The following is a 17803-nucleotide window of genomic DNA, read 5'->3' on the forward strand; positions in this document are numbered from 1 at the left end:
CCCAAGCCTATGGGCGCTGGTTTGTTACCTTAGTCAGCACGAGGTATCGACCGTGCAGAGGATACCATCGTTAACCATCATTTCTGCATTCTATATAGGCAGACTTAGGTGTTGTGACATCACGTATCTTCGAACTGCGCAGATAACCGGAAAAATAAAAATCCGGACCAATCAAAAGCGGTGTACAGAATAACAAAATGTGGTGTACAGAATAACATTACCCCTGTCCACATTGGGCCTAGCCTAGTCACGTGCACCGCACCCTTTGGTGCCCCTTTTTCTAGCTTGCACCTCGCTCAGACAGATTCAATCAATCAATCTCCTCTCGGTCCAACAAAGGGTCTCGGCGACCCTTTTGAAATCCTTACATCTTCATTGCTCTCCGTTGACCAAGGGACTGGGTCTTCGACGATGTCATTTAGTTGATCTTTAACGAGGAGTTACGAAAGAAGAATACAACTACTACTGTTCTGCCTTCAAATCTCACAGGAGGAAAAGGCAACAACGACAATGGAAACAACAATTCCTTTAAGCCTGTCGATCCTTCTAAGGACGAGTCCAACGAGAATTGGGCTTGCAGGACTCATGAAACCAGCCATGCCTGGAAGGACTGTCGCCAGAATCCCAAAAATCAAAATAAGTCAAGGACTCCAAGAGGGACGAGGAGAAGGCTCAAATGAGAGCAGCAGAAGGAATTCCTCTGCAAATGCGGCTCATTTGAATGGAATCACAGCTGAATCGATGGAGCAACTCAAGTCTCTTGCTGCTACTCCTACAGAGAAGGGGGGCTGGCCACAGCTGGAAGCTACATCTTTACTGTCGACGGTGCTGTTTCCGTGGGATCAGCGTCTGAGTACGTTGCTCGGGGCGGTGCGACCAAGGAGGCAGTCTATCTACACCGATTCATGGGAGAATTGCAACGCCCTGTTGGTGATCGAACAACGATTCACGCCGACAGCACGGGGGGCAATCGCGCTTGCGAGTTCACAAGACTTCCATAGCAAGTCACGACCAAGCCGCTCGTTTACCCAAAGTTCGAAGCTCTCAAGGCGCAGCTGGGGATAAAGTCTCTGACTGAGGCTACGACGGGGTAGGCCTAAGAAAACTCATCTCCTGATGGTCCATGGACTGGATCCGATCAAAAGGGAAGGGGGGCTGTGCTCGCGAAGGCGGCATTTCTACTCATCCCGGATGGGCCATAGACTGGATCCGATGGGAGGTGTCATATGGGCAAAGGACACAGTGAACGACATCGTCTACTCATGGGCCGTGGACTGGATCCGATAGGGTTGAATGCGTCGCACGGGGGTTTTCGGGAATAGACGGATTATAGATTTTCCGGATTGCCGGTGTTACATTGAAGGTTTGTTGGCCAATCACGTCCTGTGGAATTTCTGCCACAGACAGGCACATGCTAGACTACATTCGTTTACGGAGCATATATAAGTAAAGCAGCCACCCCAGCAGATAGTTCTAGTTAGCTCCTACATTCTCTTCCCCCCGCTGCAACAACAATACTTTCTCATGGCGCTGCTTCATGTGATCCTTCCTGCCGACTTTCCTGTGCCTGCTTCACCTGGGGGTAATTGCGCGTAATCTGAAAACGGTGCTATGTCGGGCTCTCTCAAATGTTAGATTGGACTTGTATGCCTGAGGGTACGAGTATACAGGAAGAAATCTGGTACATTTGAGGGATAAAGGATGACGAAGAAAATAACGCCAAGACCGACCTGAGGATGAGCGATGGGTATCCAAGATGGAATGTGCTCTGGTTGAGCAGCAGATATATATACATCCAAGGCAGTGTTGGACAGCCATATGAGGCAGTTTGCTTTGTCACGAGGCGGCTTGCTTGGCATTGTTGCAGCTTGCATCCTTCGCCTATTTCTCTCTCTCTTTTGGATGGATTCAATCAATCTTCTCTCAGTCGTACAGCAGTCGTCCGCAGAGGCAGGCCATGACCAGCATTCTTTTGGGAGGAGGGAGCATCCAAGCTTGGATTCTTTTCTCCCAATTCATGTATCTTGATCCCAACGACATATCTCAACCCCCCCATCTGGAACTTGAAATTGTCGACCCCAAGTCTGAGCAGTGTGTGGATGTCCATGACAGAGCACCACCAGTCCATCAGATCTGCCAGGGAGGGGCCGTGGACAAATGTTCGGCCTCCGCTAAGAACCACCGTCACGAGAAGTGGGCCGGCAAGAGTGATTCATTGATTGTTACCCAAGACTCTGATACTTAGCCATCCCATTGTATATCGTTGACTTAGTTCTGCCGGCATAGGGTACGTAAGCCAGACGTCTAGACAGGCATGCCTGGTTCACCGGTTTCCGGAGGGCCGATCGTTAATGATAATGGTGATGATGGGGGACCGCGGGGTAACATAAGCAGACGAGGCTGTGAAGTATTATCTAAGCGTTCAAACAAGCATACCACCTATGCCCGTCCCTAGCCCGGATATTGGTCGGCCTTCGTGGAATAGACGGATGACAGAGACCAGAGCATAGCATAATCGCAAACTTCCCCTTCCTCAGGCAGTACTACGGTGCCGTCATAAGCATTAACTCGGATCCATCCATTGATCATCGCTTCAAATTAGTCCATTCCGAATGCCATTGGCCAGGATATTCATACACAGACTACCAAACACCATACTTATCTTGACCAAAAGCAAAAGGGCCAGCCTAGCCTGGTAAGTTTACGTAACCCAACTCAACCTGGGTGGTCATCCGGCCTCGGGTCTTCTGGACTGCCGGGCCTGCATTAACTCACTAAGTGGTGGTCCGATTTCCTCTTTTGGCTCATCTGTCATGCCAATACGCAACCTATAATGTGATCAGGAGAAAATGTCTGGACTCCTTGGGCGCAAAGTTTCCACGCGTTGCAGACGAAAGCTGGACCTTAGTACTGTACTAGTACGATAGCATTCAACAGCAGAGACGAAAAAACATTACCAAAATGCGAACTTGAACGAGCGGAACGAACTAAAACTTCAATTGTCGTCTGTTGCCCGACCATACATATGCCCGGAGTGCTTGCGGCGTGCCGTGAATGCAGGATTCTTGCATTCTCATTCATGTATGCAGAACAGTCGCTCGGTTTTATGCCTGGCGTGTTTTTTCGCAGCGAAAGGCCTGATGTGCCAAGTCTTTGCACTCGTTTGTCCTTTCCGGTGCACTCTGCCCCGGTCCTTCTGGGGTTGGATATTCGCCCGAAATGCTCGGATGGGATGTGGGAATGGAATCGGTATTCGCACATGGGCAGGCCCTTCGCTTGTCTGTCCAGAATGTGCTTCAGGGATCGATGGTCTGAAGACCTGCTCTAACATGCCCTGCCCTATCATGTTCCTGTTTCCTGGGGATCCACAACCATTGGCAACAACGGACTTGGTAGGACTCCCCTTCCTATTTCCCTTCCCCTTGCTGTCCCCATCTTCAAACCGTCCCTCAGCACCCTAGCTATACCATGTGATATGATTGTGGTCTTTGGTTGATGTAACTCCCATAACTCCTCTCTCATATGCCAACCCAGCCAGTCCAAGCCAACGAAGAAAGAGCATCTCCTCATCCTCCATCATCATACTCATATTCAGATTGCACATTTCCTTTGTGTCGTTTCGAATAACGACAACGAATCTGCTCAATAACATTGCTTACTCTGGTCTGGGGAAGTAAAGGACCCGGGGAGAAAGGAGGAGAAAAGATGACTCCAAGAGAGGCGTACGTATCAACAAAACTCAAGACTATCCTTATTCGAAGCCACGAAGCACTCACCTTTATATATGCAACATAGAACATGTGCTGACCCGGGCAATCGAAGAGGCCGAGATCGAGAAGACAAGATCACAATCGCAGTTGCAATCATGATGGCTTGACCGAAGCCACGCTCTCGAAAATTCCGATGCAGTCGCCTGTTTGGATGTACTTGGCCAGCAATTCAGTCATCGATCGATTCATATCCTCCAGTCCTCTTAGAATGGACGAGAAGGAAAAGGAGAAAGGAGAATCAATCAAGATGGGAGCCGAAACCGGAGAGGAAAACGTCGAAGATCTTAGCGTTACGACGCAGCTTGAGGACTTCATGAATACAAGCACCCATGGGAAACTTGCCAAAGACGCGCTGAGAGACTGGGAAGGCCATAGAGGATGCGAGATGCAAGATGCGAGGCCGCTAGAATCCACGACCAGAACAAAACAAACACAAAAATTGACATATGTCCAAAGATAAGGTAGGAGACTTTCAGCTCTAATGGAGGACCAGTGAGATGACGATGACGGCTTCTGAATTGAATGTAATGTATAATAGACACAGGATAGCCGAGCCGGGTGACAAGGCTAATGAAAGCTCTCATCCAGCTTGGTATTAACTTTCAAAGGAAAGCCAACATATCATTCAATTCCACGGTCTTGACGACGTTTGCTCGCTTGCTAAAATTTCATGAAAAACTCAACCTCACCACAGCTACAGTGTCAATAAATTCATTCTCTCATCATCCAATTTTCTTTTCGATCTTCTTGAACAATTTGCCCACACCCTTTTCGAGCCTTTCTGCTTGAGAGGGTTTATTTTGTGGATTGCTCGAAGTTCTAGACGGTTTCGAGTGGTGATGTGTATGATGCTCGGTCTCGGTTGGACGGTAAACTTGATGATGGACATCATAAGGACTACCCGCAGCAGCGGGTTGTGGTTGGGCTTGTCCGTATTGATAATTCGAGTATCCACCGGGAGGAGGAGGGGCGGGGGCTTGATGCCCGGCGGCCAAGTAATCGGGATAGTGAGGTTGAACATGTTGCAATGGCTTGTGGGGTTGGTCATTGATAGACGAGTAGAATTGGGTTGCTGGAGTTTGTACCGGTGCCGCCTGGCCAAGAATATGAGCATTTGGATCTTGTACGGCGTTTGTGGTATATGTTTGGGCAGCTGTAGATGGATGGCGACCGGTGTCCGCGCCTGCGGTGCTTGGTGGGGGGGCGAAATTCGTTGATACAGATGTTGGTGGCGACGTTTGAGCTTGAGGAGGAGCAGGGGAAGTGGCCGGAGGACCAAAAGAGGGCTGTCCAGTGACGGCGGCCTGAGGCCCGAATGACGGTTGTGATGAAGCCGCTGCTTGTGGTCCAAGTGATGGTGGGGGAGGAGATCCATAATGCCCATATGGACTTGGTTGAGGTCCCGGCGCACCACCATACGATTGTTGATGCGCTGGATGAGCATATGGATTATCATGCATGGCCGCCGCTGCGAGACCTGTACCATCAGCTGCATCCGGTGGAGGAGGAGTATCTTCACGATGGGCGATTGGTTCCGGGGCGGCAGGTGCGGCTGGATTGTATGCTAGAGGAGTATAATTGGTTGCTGGTGTGGATGTTTTGCCAGACGAAGTCCCATCAACATTTGCGGTCACCGAAGGGGGTGAAGGAGATGTCGCTTGGGTCTGGGTTTGGGTCGTTGTTGGTGGGGGTGGTGGAGGCGGTGGAGGCGGTGATAATCCAGTGGGCGCGGACTGAGCAGCTGGAGCAGGACCATGAGATTTGTCCTTTTGATATGCCGGGTCGGATATGGCGACGTTTTCGAGATTTTGAACCACCGGGCTGACCATGTCATGATGATCCGGCCCCTCTTGTATCTCATCCATGTCTAGCTGGTGCTGGGGTAACAACTTCTTCAAGATGTCGACAATCAATTTTGAATCATCTTGAACCCAGAAATAAAAGTCGATTGTGTGGATTCGATACTTTGTTGTGCCCGTATCTCTTGGGTCTGCACTGGCCAGTCGCCATTCATCTGGATCTCTCCCTGGTCGGGCAGAAGAGGGGGAAGCATTTGGTGGGCTGGTTCCATCGACAACCAGGGTCAGACGAGTCGGGAATCTGTGAGAATGGACAATTTTGACATTATCGAGAAATCCATTGAAGGCGGCTTGATCAGGTGTACCAGGATGGAGTGCGACCTCAATGCGACTGGTGTGTCTTGTGGAATTGTAGTACACGTAGAAATAGGAAGCCTTGTCGAAGCGATGGAGGAAAGGTCGAGGGCTGGGAGCGGCGAAGTAGGTGTGAAGGTCGGCATACCTATAGGAAAGAGAGATTCACTGGTCAGCAGAGGATCAAAGAAGATGGAAGTCCAAACTGCGCTCACACGGTAGCCAATGTTTCCTCTCCTGGGAAGGGCGGCATTTTGAGTGATCAGTGACGCAGGCAACGTCTGCAGGAAACGTCAAGCAGGCAATGGGCTAAAGGTGTCGAAGTGCTTGGGGGGAGGAGGTTTGAAGCCACGGGGGGTTGCAACTTTCGATTCCGAATCGTTGTCAAGCATTTTATTCATCCGGTCTGTTGAAGCGCTGAGGTCGTTTGTCAACTGGAAGTCAGGTGGGTGGCTAAAGTGGCTATCCAAGGGCTGGCGACCAATGGAGAACTCCGTATGTGGCTGAGAAGTCAGCATTTCAGCCACACCGTATGACGTGACGCGAGGCGGGATTCACATGAACCAAAGGCCACTTTTGGGTTCTGAAAGAGACAACCTCGGTATTGTTCCTCGTTGATTCGCATGTCTGAATGCAGTGATCAGAGAAATCCTTCCTTCTTCTTTTCGAGCCCCTCTCCATTCTATCCACGCATGGCAATGACCACAGATAACCATCCATCCGCATAGCATCCCCACCGAACTAATTCCTCCAGTTGAGCACTCATTGGAACAGGAACCCCGTGCAAGAGAGGTGTCGCCAGAATGGGAGTTCTTCGAGACGGGAACAAGCTCGGTATTAATTGATGCAACGCCGTGCCCAATGTCTGAGGCTGCCCTACACTTCCCCCCCCTCGCAACGCTGCCGGAGAGTTCTGGGTGGCGGCCGCGACTGTAGGGGGAATACGCGATTGCAAAGCTTTAATTTGAGCCTTACCCGGATCTTTTTCTGGTGTCGACGGCAAGTAGACTCGTAGCGGAATGTTTCTCATCTGGTTAGGAGATGGGACCAGACTTCCATGGATTTTGGAAAAGGTGATCAAATCATTGTCTTGTGTAGAGGTCCACAATGCCTGTGTTTCTTGAGCCGACAAAGTCCGGATAGGATTCGCGGTGCCAGACCTCAAAAAATCAGCCTCCTTGACCGAATTCATGAACGAGTCATGCAAGACGACCGGAGTGGCGTCTGGCAATGTGGGCGTTTCTGGATCCGGTGTGAAGTGCAGGGTTAGCCTGAACGGCAACGGAGCCGACGACAGATGATCCGAAGCGGCATCTTGAGTTGACAAGACGTAGATGTCGTAGAGGAGCCCCAGCGGTAGATGCCATTTCAAGGGAACATTGTCGTAAGTGAAATAGCCCGCATACGGCGAAATGGTCTCAGGATTGGCAATAAGTGAGGGCGAAAAGAAAGCATGTAGTCTGGGAAGCAGAAGAGGAAGGTACGAAAGGCGCGGATACGCAATCTGGATGAACTCATGGTCAGTCAGTTCTGCCTTCCATCATCCTAGCATCCCCGAGACTTGAAACAAAAATCCTTCGACGCCCGACGCAAAAAAAAAAAAAAAAAAAGCTCACCAAGTAAGGATCTGCTCCGTCAAAGGTTCGACACTCTGATGTCGCTAGTCTGATTTCCAAAGGTAGACGAGCTTGCCACACCGTTTGCTGGAGGGCTTGCAAAGCTGCATCTTGAGCCATGAATGAGTGGAGTATCAGGAAATTTCTCGAGTGGATTCGGGATGTTGTCACAGTACAGCGACACAACCTAGCCTTGTGGTCCGGGATGACCAAGGGACGGAATATGGAGTAGATTTTTCCTGGGCCCACTTAAACCCTACAGGAGTATGGATGTCCCCGTCGCTCTTTACGGCGTAAGTCTGGCGGAAGAACAGATTTGGTCGAGGAGCAGGGGTCCGTTGAAACCAAAAACGACGCTGGCCTCCGGCACCGGCATTTGTTGCGGTGTGTGAATAGGCACCGATCCACTCGGAATGAATCTTTATCAAAGGAATCGGAGGGGAATTCGACTGCCAGGAGGGGCCTTTCAGTGAAGCTCAGCAACTTGAGGAGGAGCCGGAGAAATTGGATTCGGGCGTGTGATGATGGCTAATGGCGTAGGCTGACAACAGCAACTGTGAGAGTTGAAGTCTGGAATAACCCTTTTCGGATGTGAGGCCCGAAGTTGGCGGAGTTTCGCGAACTTCGCAAAAGCATTTGGCAAAGTTCCCCCTAGCCCAAACTCCCACCACTCTATCGCTCAGAATCTCTCGCTTCTACTTTGAATGCAATTCCATTTACTACGGCCCGGTATTGTCTCTGTCGAGTACGATCACCAATGGAAACATCATCCTGTCGGGTTGGAAAATAGCAAACAAGACAGGCAGACGACGAGCATATATGGCGGCCAAAAGCGTCGACGACAAAAACGCCCACACAAGTCTCTAACAGCTTACAAAATACTCCGTGCGTTGCGGCGAGGCTTATGGGGGATGCGGCAAAAGATGCCCGGGTAATGACCACCACTTGTTGGGAAGTCGCATGACTACTGCAAGAGCCGAGATTCGCTTGTGATCCATGGTCATTCATTGACAGGCGAGATGGTCAAACCTGAAGCTGGCGTGGAGATGGGGAGAGAAAAGTTGAATCGAGCGGCCCATGGTATCAGGTTCAGTATCAGGGTCATCCATGTTGTCACATCCGTCAATCCTTCGGATGCTGTTAAGCACCCGGTTGACGCAAAGTCTCCTACCTCCTGTCTACTACAGCTTAACTCATATGCCGAAACTCTGAAGAAAAAAGACACTTCACAAAGACGGAGGATCTCCCTCCGTGACCGACCCATGGGCTCCACATCCTGACGGGAGGTCCTATATTTTCCTAGATATACCGTTTCTTGTCATGTTTAAGATACTGGTACAAGCCTCCCATGTTTTGTTTGGCGAGGTTTGAATGTCCCTTGACCCTAATTATGGGAGCCCCGTCCCCGGCCCCTGTCACCGTGACTCCAGGAGTTGCCTATTCCTCGAGGCAAAATGGAGCGGCTGGGGCGGTCAAGGTTTCTGTGTTCCCAAAATGTCAAGGTCGCCAAAAGCCACCGGTATATGATTTCCACCAATGTGGTTCATCTTTGGTCATGCCGAGGCGTTCTGGGATGCAACAGTCCGCCGGGCGGATGGCGCACCCCTGGATACGAGACACACAGTGAGGGCCCATTGGACTAGATGCTATTAGGGCTTCTTAGTCCGTCACTCCGATTTGACTAGAGAGATATGTCAGGACTTGCGAGGATGGAGTTCTGTCCAGGGACCCGGTAGACTGGAAGAGGGGGACCTGTACGTGCCTGTTTGCATCGTCCCCGGCACTGCATTTTCATAGCTTCTGATGAATTACGATCAACGGTCTGGATTGGCATGGTGTATGCGCGGCTCACGTAATGATTGCTGAGAGCTCAGATTTGACGGCATCTCCGTGCCTCGTAAGGCCAGATTACCTCAATCCAACCCCATCCACATCCGATCAGCCGAGAGAGCCTGACTTAGCATGTGAGCCATGCCTCTGTCTACAAGTTCATGATTCCACACTCATTTCTGAATGCGTGATGCCATGTTTTCATTGGTCCTTCTGGTGTGAAAGAGCGGGATGGACTGGTGAATCTCTCCTTGCGCTTACCATGTCGTTGGTCTCCAATGTAGTGCAATTACAATGAGGGGGTCAGTCACCAGGAGGCGCATTCTGCAGCGTGACCTGCAACCAAACATTGGCAATCGACTGGCATCGACATGCGGGGGGCATGGCCAGAACGACCAGGGTGAACAACTGATGAGGCTGGGCTTTGAGCCTGGGGTAATTTCTTTTTTTGCATCTTGCCTCCTGCGCCCTTGGTCTTCCGCTTCCGCGCCGGAACAGCAGACAGAAGCGGAAGGAGGGAACATCTTTGTGCTTGGTTCTGATCCTGTTCGTGTTCCTCGTGATCAATGCCCTGGGGATCCACGGTAGCAACAAAGCCAGCGGGCAGCAGGATAGAAACATGTTCTGTTGTGTCCCAGGGCGCTTGGAAATGCAAGACATGTTTCTTCTTTTACTCGGTAAGCTTTCCTGCAGGCCAATAGGCCCCAGAGTTCCCCTTCTCCTCTATGAATGGTGCGCTGTTGGCTCTGTTGGCTTGGCAGGTTAACTAGGGTAGCCCACATCCCTTGTTCCCCGTTCCAACCACGAGCACCTGGACATCACTGGATTTCTTGGTGTTGGTAGAGGAAAGGGGGGGGGTTGGTCAAGACGTCGCCCCAGGCTTTAACTATTGTAGATCAAAGGCTCGTGCCTCTTCCCGTTGTGGAATGGGAAAAGTCAGTTTATCTTGCTTCTTCAAACTTATCTTCATTCTTCAGTCCCTCTATCAATCCTAATTTGATGAGAAATTCTGAGGAATTTATTGTCTAGAGTCGTGACCGATTTGGTCGGGAATTGGAACATGCTCGTGGAAATCAACCGCAGATAGTAGATTTTCCCCCAGAACGCCATCGTCTCTGAACCCGTATCCTGGACCCTTCTTGGATGTCAGATGTCCGTCCTTCCCCCCCCCCCCCCCCTTCTTCTGCCGATCCCGCTCATTGGCATCTCGTCAGGCTCACCGGACGTCAGACCTCGCAAGAATATAGCCTCCTTTGACTCTGATCGACCATGTTACCTTGTTAGTTTGGCGCATCCACAGACTAAAGTACAGTAACATGGTGAGTGTCATGAATATCGTAGCCAGAACTCAATCCTCCACACAGGACCGAATCTCCAGCAGTTTGGATCTCCGGAAACAATTGTTCCCTGAACCTGGCAGCCTCGTACATGCACGTTGAACTGGGAGGCCATTCCGCGGGCGCTCATCTTGCAGCCAACTTTAACCAACTAGACAGTAGTACTGGTATAGGCTAGCAATCTGCCGCACCAGCCTTACGTGGTGGGATAGTACCGCATTCTCCCGGAGCTCCAGGGTTAGGAACCTGTCGATTTTGCTCTAGTATCGCCCATACCACCCCCCCTTTCTCTCCTTGCTCCCTGGTTCCCCTACTCTCAAATCCCTGTCCTTCACTTCCACCCGGCTCGCTGTCTCTCCACTTCCACGACCACACCAAAACCGCACCCCCCTGCCACACACCCCTGGGCTTTTCCCCGTCCTCTTTCTTTCCCTTGTGCCTGATCCCACTAACCACTGTCCCTCTCTTTCTCTGCACCCGGCCGTTTTGAATCGACAGAAGAAAAAAAAAAAAAAAAAACCCTTCCTAATTAATATGCCGCTGTCAAACTCACCTTAGTGTTCCCGACTCTTTCGTCTTTGGCCCGTGCCTGTCGCTTGTTCCATCCATCCCCAGCTCACGCGCCGCCGCCAAAGATAGACCAGCATTTGTCCCCAACTTGGCTATCTGCCTGGCCTTCCTTGCTATTCCTTGCCCCAGTACCCTTTCAGCTTCAGCACGTTTACCGCTCGCTTCTGTTTTGATCCAATCTTTTTTTATTTTCCGACTTATTTTGTGGCTCCACGGTCCCGTCCATTGTACTGGCTCCTCCCAACACGAACAACTTTTACTAATACCTTCGCTGTCCCTATGCCAAAAATCCAACACCTTTCTCACTCTCCCTTTCCTGTCCCTTCATGCGTACTCCATTAATTAGCCTTCTTATCAACCGACAATCTCCGGCGCTGGCATTCAATCGGCGAAACTAGTGTCCACAAAATCAGCATCGGGTTCTCTTCCGTTTGACTCTTCCGGCTTTCCCACTACTCAAGCTTCCTTCTACACGGCTTTCGCCAGGCCTAACTCCCAAGACTACCCAATTGCTGCGCAAAGGCGCCTCGATCATTGTGCGAGCTCTGCAACACGCAAGAATCCCATGTCAGGCCCTCCCCGAACGCCGCCCCAAACCGTCATCCCGTCGACTAAAACGCGGGTCCGTACCAAGTCTCGATAGGGCTGACAGGCACATCACCGTGCTGCAAAGGGCTGCTTGGCCCCTGGTCCCGCCTAGTATTTTCAACATATTGAAGTGGTTTCTCGGCTTACAAATTGTCCGCTTGATGCCAAAAAGTTGTTGGGCTCTTCTTTCAAAATCCCCTATCGTCAATGAAAGGGGCCCGGCATCTCATCCGTGACTTTGACTTCATGTGTACGGAAACATGATCACATGGAATCGCTTCCGATCGGGGTATGTGACATCTGCCTTCCATCTGCCATAGTACTGAGATTGATTCTAGCGAACTGGAACCCGACTGGCGAATTGAAGTCAACGAGTACAATGTGCGTCACTTCGTCAAAGATGATGGTCCGAGTCAGTTCAAACGGATGTACGATGCACCCATGTTGGAGGTATCACACGAAAGGCAATTTGCTGTCTCTCAACTTGGGACTCAAAGCGTGGGATTCGAAGCCCAACATACTCACCGCATCAAAGACACTCTCCGGCAGATATCCCGCTACTTTGCGCGGTACAAATTAGACGAGTCCTGCCAGCCCAGCTCGCCCTACGCGGAATATCTCCCCGACATCCGCATCTCTTCTCCGCTCCCTGATCCATTGCCGCCATTGGACGTGTCGGACGTGTCTAGTCCGGACCGGCATCCAGATTCTCCTTTACCCAGCGTGGAATCAGAAAACTCTTCCAGGTCTACTATGGCGCTGCAAGAAATGATGAATCCCGAACCACCTCGACCGTCCCTCGGTAAACGAAAGTGGTCCCCCTGCGCGATCCTGCCTCTTTCTCCAGAAGATCCAGGGTATGAAGAAGATCTTTCTCTGGACAACACCAACCTCGTCTACGCTCGAGCCAATCACCCCGCTGGCGAGCAATTCAGTCGTACTCGACGGGGGGTCCGCATGCGACGATCACGCTCTCTAGTGAGGACACAATGGATGCAGAATACTCCGGATACCGAATGGTCGAGAAAGAGGCTCACCTCCAGTTGAATGGTTCCCAACATCGTCGACCGGGTCGAAGATGGATCGATGGTGAATCCCATCACTTGCACCTCGACGATATCTGCCCACCTACGTTTGGGGCTCGACCACGGGAAACACTTTCTGACACGGCCCTTTCATCATGCATCGTCGACGATTCTATATGTTCGTCTAGAACCACCTGAGAGACCACTCCTCCTTGCAAACTCTTGCACACCTCACCTTCCTTCGTCCGGAATCCCCCCATCAACTACAAAGGTTCCGTTACCTTTCACATAAAGTGGAATACTCTCCTGTTCAACTTCACCAGGACTAACAGTACTACTAAAGCCGTACTCTTAATACACTACAAGTCTGTTCTGGGTTGGCCATTCTCCTGGTACTTTCAGGGACCTGGGCATTTGTATCTGGTTACTGATTATGCTTTCAATCTGTTCTGCAGGAGTCTTGGAAGAAACTGACCCACCCATTGGTGTTGGGGCAAACGAGCTTGAGCGGTTATCGATTTCTGAGGGAAAGTGATAAGCGAAGGCGCTGGATGGTGTCTTTTTTTTTTTTTTTAAACTCTCTCGTCATGTCTGTGTGGACGTTCAACTCAAGTCATTCATTCTCATGAGATCTGGAACTTTTCTCCTCAGGAAGAAAAATGGAATGGAGCACGATGGTTCGGATCAACGTAAGTAGCAAGACAAGGGAGTACACGGGAATCAAAAATTGGAAACCTGAATAGGAAAGGAAGGAAAAGGATGTGGGATAGGGTAGGACGGGTTGGATATTACGATACTTCGTCGAGAGTGTACATACCGGGGGCCCTGTCCAGAGGCGAGAAGGAAATGGAATGATTCACCCCCCTCCCGAACGCGTCATATCTGCATTCTCCACCCGGAATCCCTTCAAAGTCATTGATTCACCTTATCCCGTGAACTGACCTCAACTCAAGGTATTGATTGACATCCTTCGGCGAACTGACAACCCCGAAGAATATCATCTAGAAAATATCGGACATACGAATTGATTATTCATCTGTCGGCGATGACGGGTTTCATGTTCCTTGCACGGTAGCTGGAAACATTCATCGGTCTTCCTCTGTACGGCCGCACTGTTCAGCAATGAAGGACGAAGACGAAGAAGGGAACAGGTCTCCGCGTGCTTACGGGACGGGGAACTAGGAAAGCGGAGGTGAGCCAACGCAGTCCGTTAGTACATGCGATTCGGGGAACGTTGACCTGATGATTTTTCATCGTGCATCAGCGCCCCGTCACCGCGGAGCCTTGCCTTGGCCACGAATGATACGGTGAGAAATTGTTCCGACATTGTTGATGAAACAGTATGATATGTCACATTTGAGGCCGCGAACCCGGGGGGATATATCTTCCGTCTTCCCTAGAACGGAGTGAGGCCGGGTATTTTTCCGTCATTCTCATTCGCGTTCTCATCCCCGGGATTAGGATTATCAATCTGAGATATCTTGTGCTAAAAAACTCCCTACCTTCTTAGCCCAGGGCCATGGCCGTGACCGCGGCCATTCTGTTCTATCTTTCGCGATCGGCCTTTTCCGTACATATCTAGTTAGGTTAGTGGGATCTGCAATGGTCCAATGGCCCACGACCTACTGAGACCACCCACGAGGCTAGAGTGTTACCATCATGTAAGCCTTAAGGCCCTATTGGGAAGTCCTGGTCTGGCCGTCAGGCCGAACACCGTGGAATTTGTATATGAGGTGTGCTGAGGCAGCTGAAAGGATTTTGTACACCGACGACTGGGCCAGCCAGTCTCGTTTCGCGTCGGCCGCAAAGTGTTTCTCTGCAAAAGGGGTACCAAGGTCCAAGGGTCAAGGGCCGTCCGACTGGATGACGGGCATGGAGGAGGTAGTACGGGCGTCGACCGACGGCCACCGGCGTGTCGGGAAACGTGTGTCCTTACGCCCGGAGGCATTTTACCTTCGGCTTTAATGTTTTCAAGAAACTAGTATTGCAAATCTGAGCGAGGTTTGGAAAAGGAAAAAGAGAGAAGAACAACTTTCCCAATTTCTCTTTTTCATGGCAGGACAACACGGTGAAAATACTATCCACCGGTGACGTTTTCACACTGGGGAAACAAAGGAAATGGAACTCGCAGTGGCCCAAGGTGACGTTCATCTAGAGACTATTTATCTCGGTGCTTGCTGGTTTCAGGCGAACGTCCGAGGAAAGGAAGGGCATAGAGAGGAGACCGGTCTTTCGGTCGTGGGAGGGAAAAAGCGCATTCTTAGTTGTTTGTCTGTCGAGGGAAAGGATGCTTTCTGATCAACATGAAACAGATTTCGGGAGAGAGTAAGTTAGTTGGGCTTGAATGATTGGCAACGAACGGCGTTAGCCAGGCCCGCGCATGCATCTTGCTTGATCAGTGACAGTATCGACTTATCCACCCAATGGTGGATAGAGACGGATAGTATAGTCAAGCTTGATCATACAGGATGTACCAGGGCCCCAGCTTCGTCCTAGTGGACTGATTGTCAGATCCACACGAGGTGCCCCTAGAAAATTTGATAAAGCATCTCGCATCATGTCCTACTACTACAGCACGAGTCATTTACAAGCAAGACCATGACACTCCTTTCGGTCAGTGATGGACCGGCATGCAGCGTGGCCACTGGGGCTGGCGTGGGGGTTTCCTCTTGCTTTACTGCTTATGGGGCTCGCTATGGGCTCGCTACTTGCCCAAATGCCGGTAAGGCCGGGGCTAATATGCAACCGTTGAAGGGAGCCCCTCGCCTAAAGACCCGGACCGGTACAAAGGGGAATTGCGGAAATGCATGTATATGCTGCAGCCACGCTTGAGATGCATGGCTGTACACGTTTACATCATTAGGCACGTCCCTTGGTAGATTGACTGAATATTTGATGGGCGAAAACTCTTCGGTCCACTGGACCAAGTGGGTAAGAAATGATGGTTGATGATTGAGAAGTATTGCCTATCCCTACGTCAAATCCATCAGCTGATGGTCTCCTGGACTATTTCAATGATTGAAATGACTTCCGGGTCTCTTCGCTCTCTTCCCTTCCCCTGCGATTTTCTTCCGTTTTTTTTTTTTTCAGTTTTGTTTTCGACCATTTCAGGTCTCGCTGGCTTGAAATGGTGGAAAGGTTTTCTTCTCTCTTGAACTGCACTCATGGCCTTACATTGGTGCTCCTGCGATCCGGCAGTCGCAACAATTAGTTGGCGGGTTCCTGTGCCGAAAAGAACATCTGTGGCTGCGTCTGCATTTCAATTCCGAGAGGTGGTCTGATGGTCTGCTATGACAAGCAGATTGGTTTCCAATAACAATCTTCGAGCGTTGTCTGGGGCTCCCCTGGCTCATGTCCTTGAATGTGGCGAATACTCGGGACGAAAGTATTCCACATTCCGCAGCAAACCAGACGAATGAAAACATTGGCCCCTGGCCCCAGCAGAGAAGTCTTGATATTCACAATCCATAACTGATCCGGGGGCCGTGGTGAAAAGTTCGAATAGAAGCAACGGAGTCGGACCGAACGGAATTGGGTCTTTGCTGTTGGGGGAAAAAAAGAGAGAGAGAGATAGAATAGGAAGTTCTCGGTTCGAGAGCACGCTTCGAATGGCTCATGAATGGTAGCTCATCCCCGTAGACCTAGCACAGTACCTTTGACATCTGCAGGGTTTGTGGAATAGCGGAACGTCACGACAGCGAGCCAGAAGAACTCAATGTCAAAGAGACTTGCAAAGGGATCCTGCATAGCCACGAGTCTGAAAGGGCCGATAGGAAACAGCCGACTGTGATGGCGTCGTCGATCAACGGTGTGATCTTCCGTCTTCCATCATTCAGGGGATGGAAAAAGGCGGCCCACAACCTTAATGCAATATCCATTCTCCAGTTTTACTGCAGGCGGCTCAAAGGCGCGATGACAACTCGTTGGTCCACACCGTCGGACCCAGGGGAGTTTCTCCCAGACTTTCCTTGGCCCTAACTAGCCTCAGACTTGTTGGCCCCCCCCTAAAGTTTAGCATTTTTGGATCGACCTGATCATATCCCTATTCCAAAGCAAAGCCAATATACGGGTTGTCATGATTCATGATGTGGTGACTCATGAATCGAGGTCTTACTGCTGAATTCAGCTAATGGACAGCCTGACTACCTTCCTAGGCAATTAAACGGCAACGCATTTAAACACACACATGCCCGTAACGGACGATCGTCGGTTTCTCTCCTTGTTGAAGAGAGAGCATGGGCCAGCTAACTAAGTATAGGCCTAGGCCTGTCATGTAAGTGGAAATGATTCCGTTCTCCATGGTTCGCGTTTCTTAATTTGGGAAATGGACTTTGCATGTCCCTTGCCCTATCCCCCATCTGCAATTCCCGACGTTTCTGGTCTCCGGCATTTTCCAAGACGCCAAAGACAGGGCGAAATGCTAGGGCGAGCCTTGTGATCAGGCCACTGATTGGGGGCCGAGGCAGAACAAGTGGAGAGGAGGGGAAACAGATGGGTTTTCTTTTTTCTCCCCCGACCTATTACTGCATTTGATATTCGATGGGCGAATACCTGAATCATACCTTCTTTTATCTAGGAGGGTTCGTTGAAACTGACGAAGCTCGCGCTCAGAGTTGGGATTGACGGCGGGCTCGCTGAATTATATGGAAGCGATGGCTTTGCACCGAGTCACCCGTCGGTGGGGGGTTTGGAGGGGCCGAATCTTCATGCCTATGTGAATGCGATTTGACGAGAGATGTTCGAGCTGAAACTGATGCTGATATCGAAAGAAGGAGCTACAGGGCGTCAATGACGACGGCAAGTGGACTACAAGGTGACCAACTGTTGATCCAGAACTGGGCACAGGGATATCGAGGCCGGGAATATTAGGTAGGACGGAAGCAACCAAGAATTGCAGGGGATGACCGCCTACGT

The 17803-nt window shown here is 50.6% G+C and overlaps 3 protein-coding genes across 3 annotated transcripts; 1 reads left to right on the forward strand and 2 right to left on the reverse strand.

Moving 5' to 3' along the window:
* Positions 1 to 4492: 4492 nt before the first annotated feature.
* Z518_04652 (uncharacterized protein) lies at positions 4493 to 6176 on the reverse strand (the record flags this gene model as incomplete). Its single annotated transcript, XM_013418358.1, has 2 exons — positions 4493 to 6071; positions 6139 to 6176. 2 exons carry the CDS (start codon positions 6174 to 6176, stop codon positions 4493 to 4495), a joined length of 1617 nt encoding a protein of 538 aa, XP_013273812.1.
* Positions 6177 to 6605: 429 nt separating this feature from the next.
* Positions 6606 to 7659, reverse strand: Z518_04653 (uncharacterized protein; the record flags this gene model as incomplete). Its single annotated transcript, XM_013418359.1, has 2 exons — positions 6606 to 7427; positions 7540 to 7659. The coding sequence occupies 2 exons, from the start codon at positions 7657 to 7659 to the stop codon at positions 6606 to 6608; spliced, it is 942 nt and encodes a 313-aa protein (XP_013273813.1).
* A 4465-nt stretch (positions 7660 to 12124) lies between these two features.
* Positions 12125 to 12911, forward strand: Z518_04654 (uncharacterized protein; the record flags this gene model as incomplete). Its single annotated transcript, XM_013418360.1, has 2 exons — positions 12125 to 12153; positions 12203 to 12911. The coding sequence occupies 2 exons, from the start codon at positions 12125 to 12127 to the stop codon at positions 12909 to 12911; spliced, it is 738 nt and encodes a 245-aa protein (XP_013273814.1).
* Between the last annotated feature and the right edge of the window lie 4892 nt (positions 12912 to 17803).

Source organism: Rhinocladiella mackenziei (genome assembly GCF_000835555.1).
Source record: "Rhinocladiella mackenziei CBS 650.93 unplaced genomic scaffold supercont1.3, whole genome shotgun sequence".
Classification (NCBI taxonomy): domain Eukaryota; kingdom Fungi; phylum Ascomycota; class Eurotiomycetes; order Chaetothyriales; family Herpotrichiellaceae; genus Rhinocladiella; species Rhinocladiella mackenziei.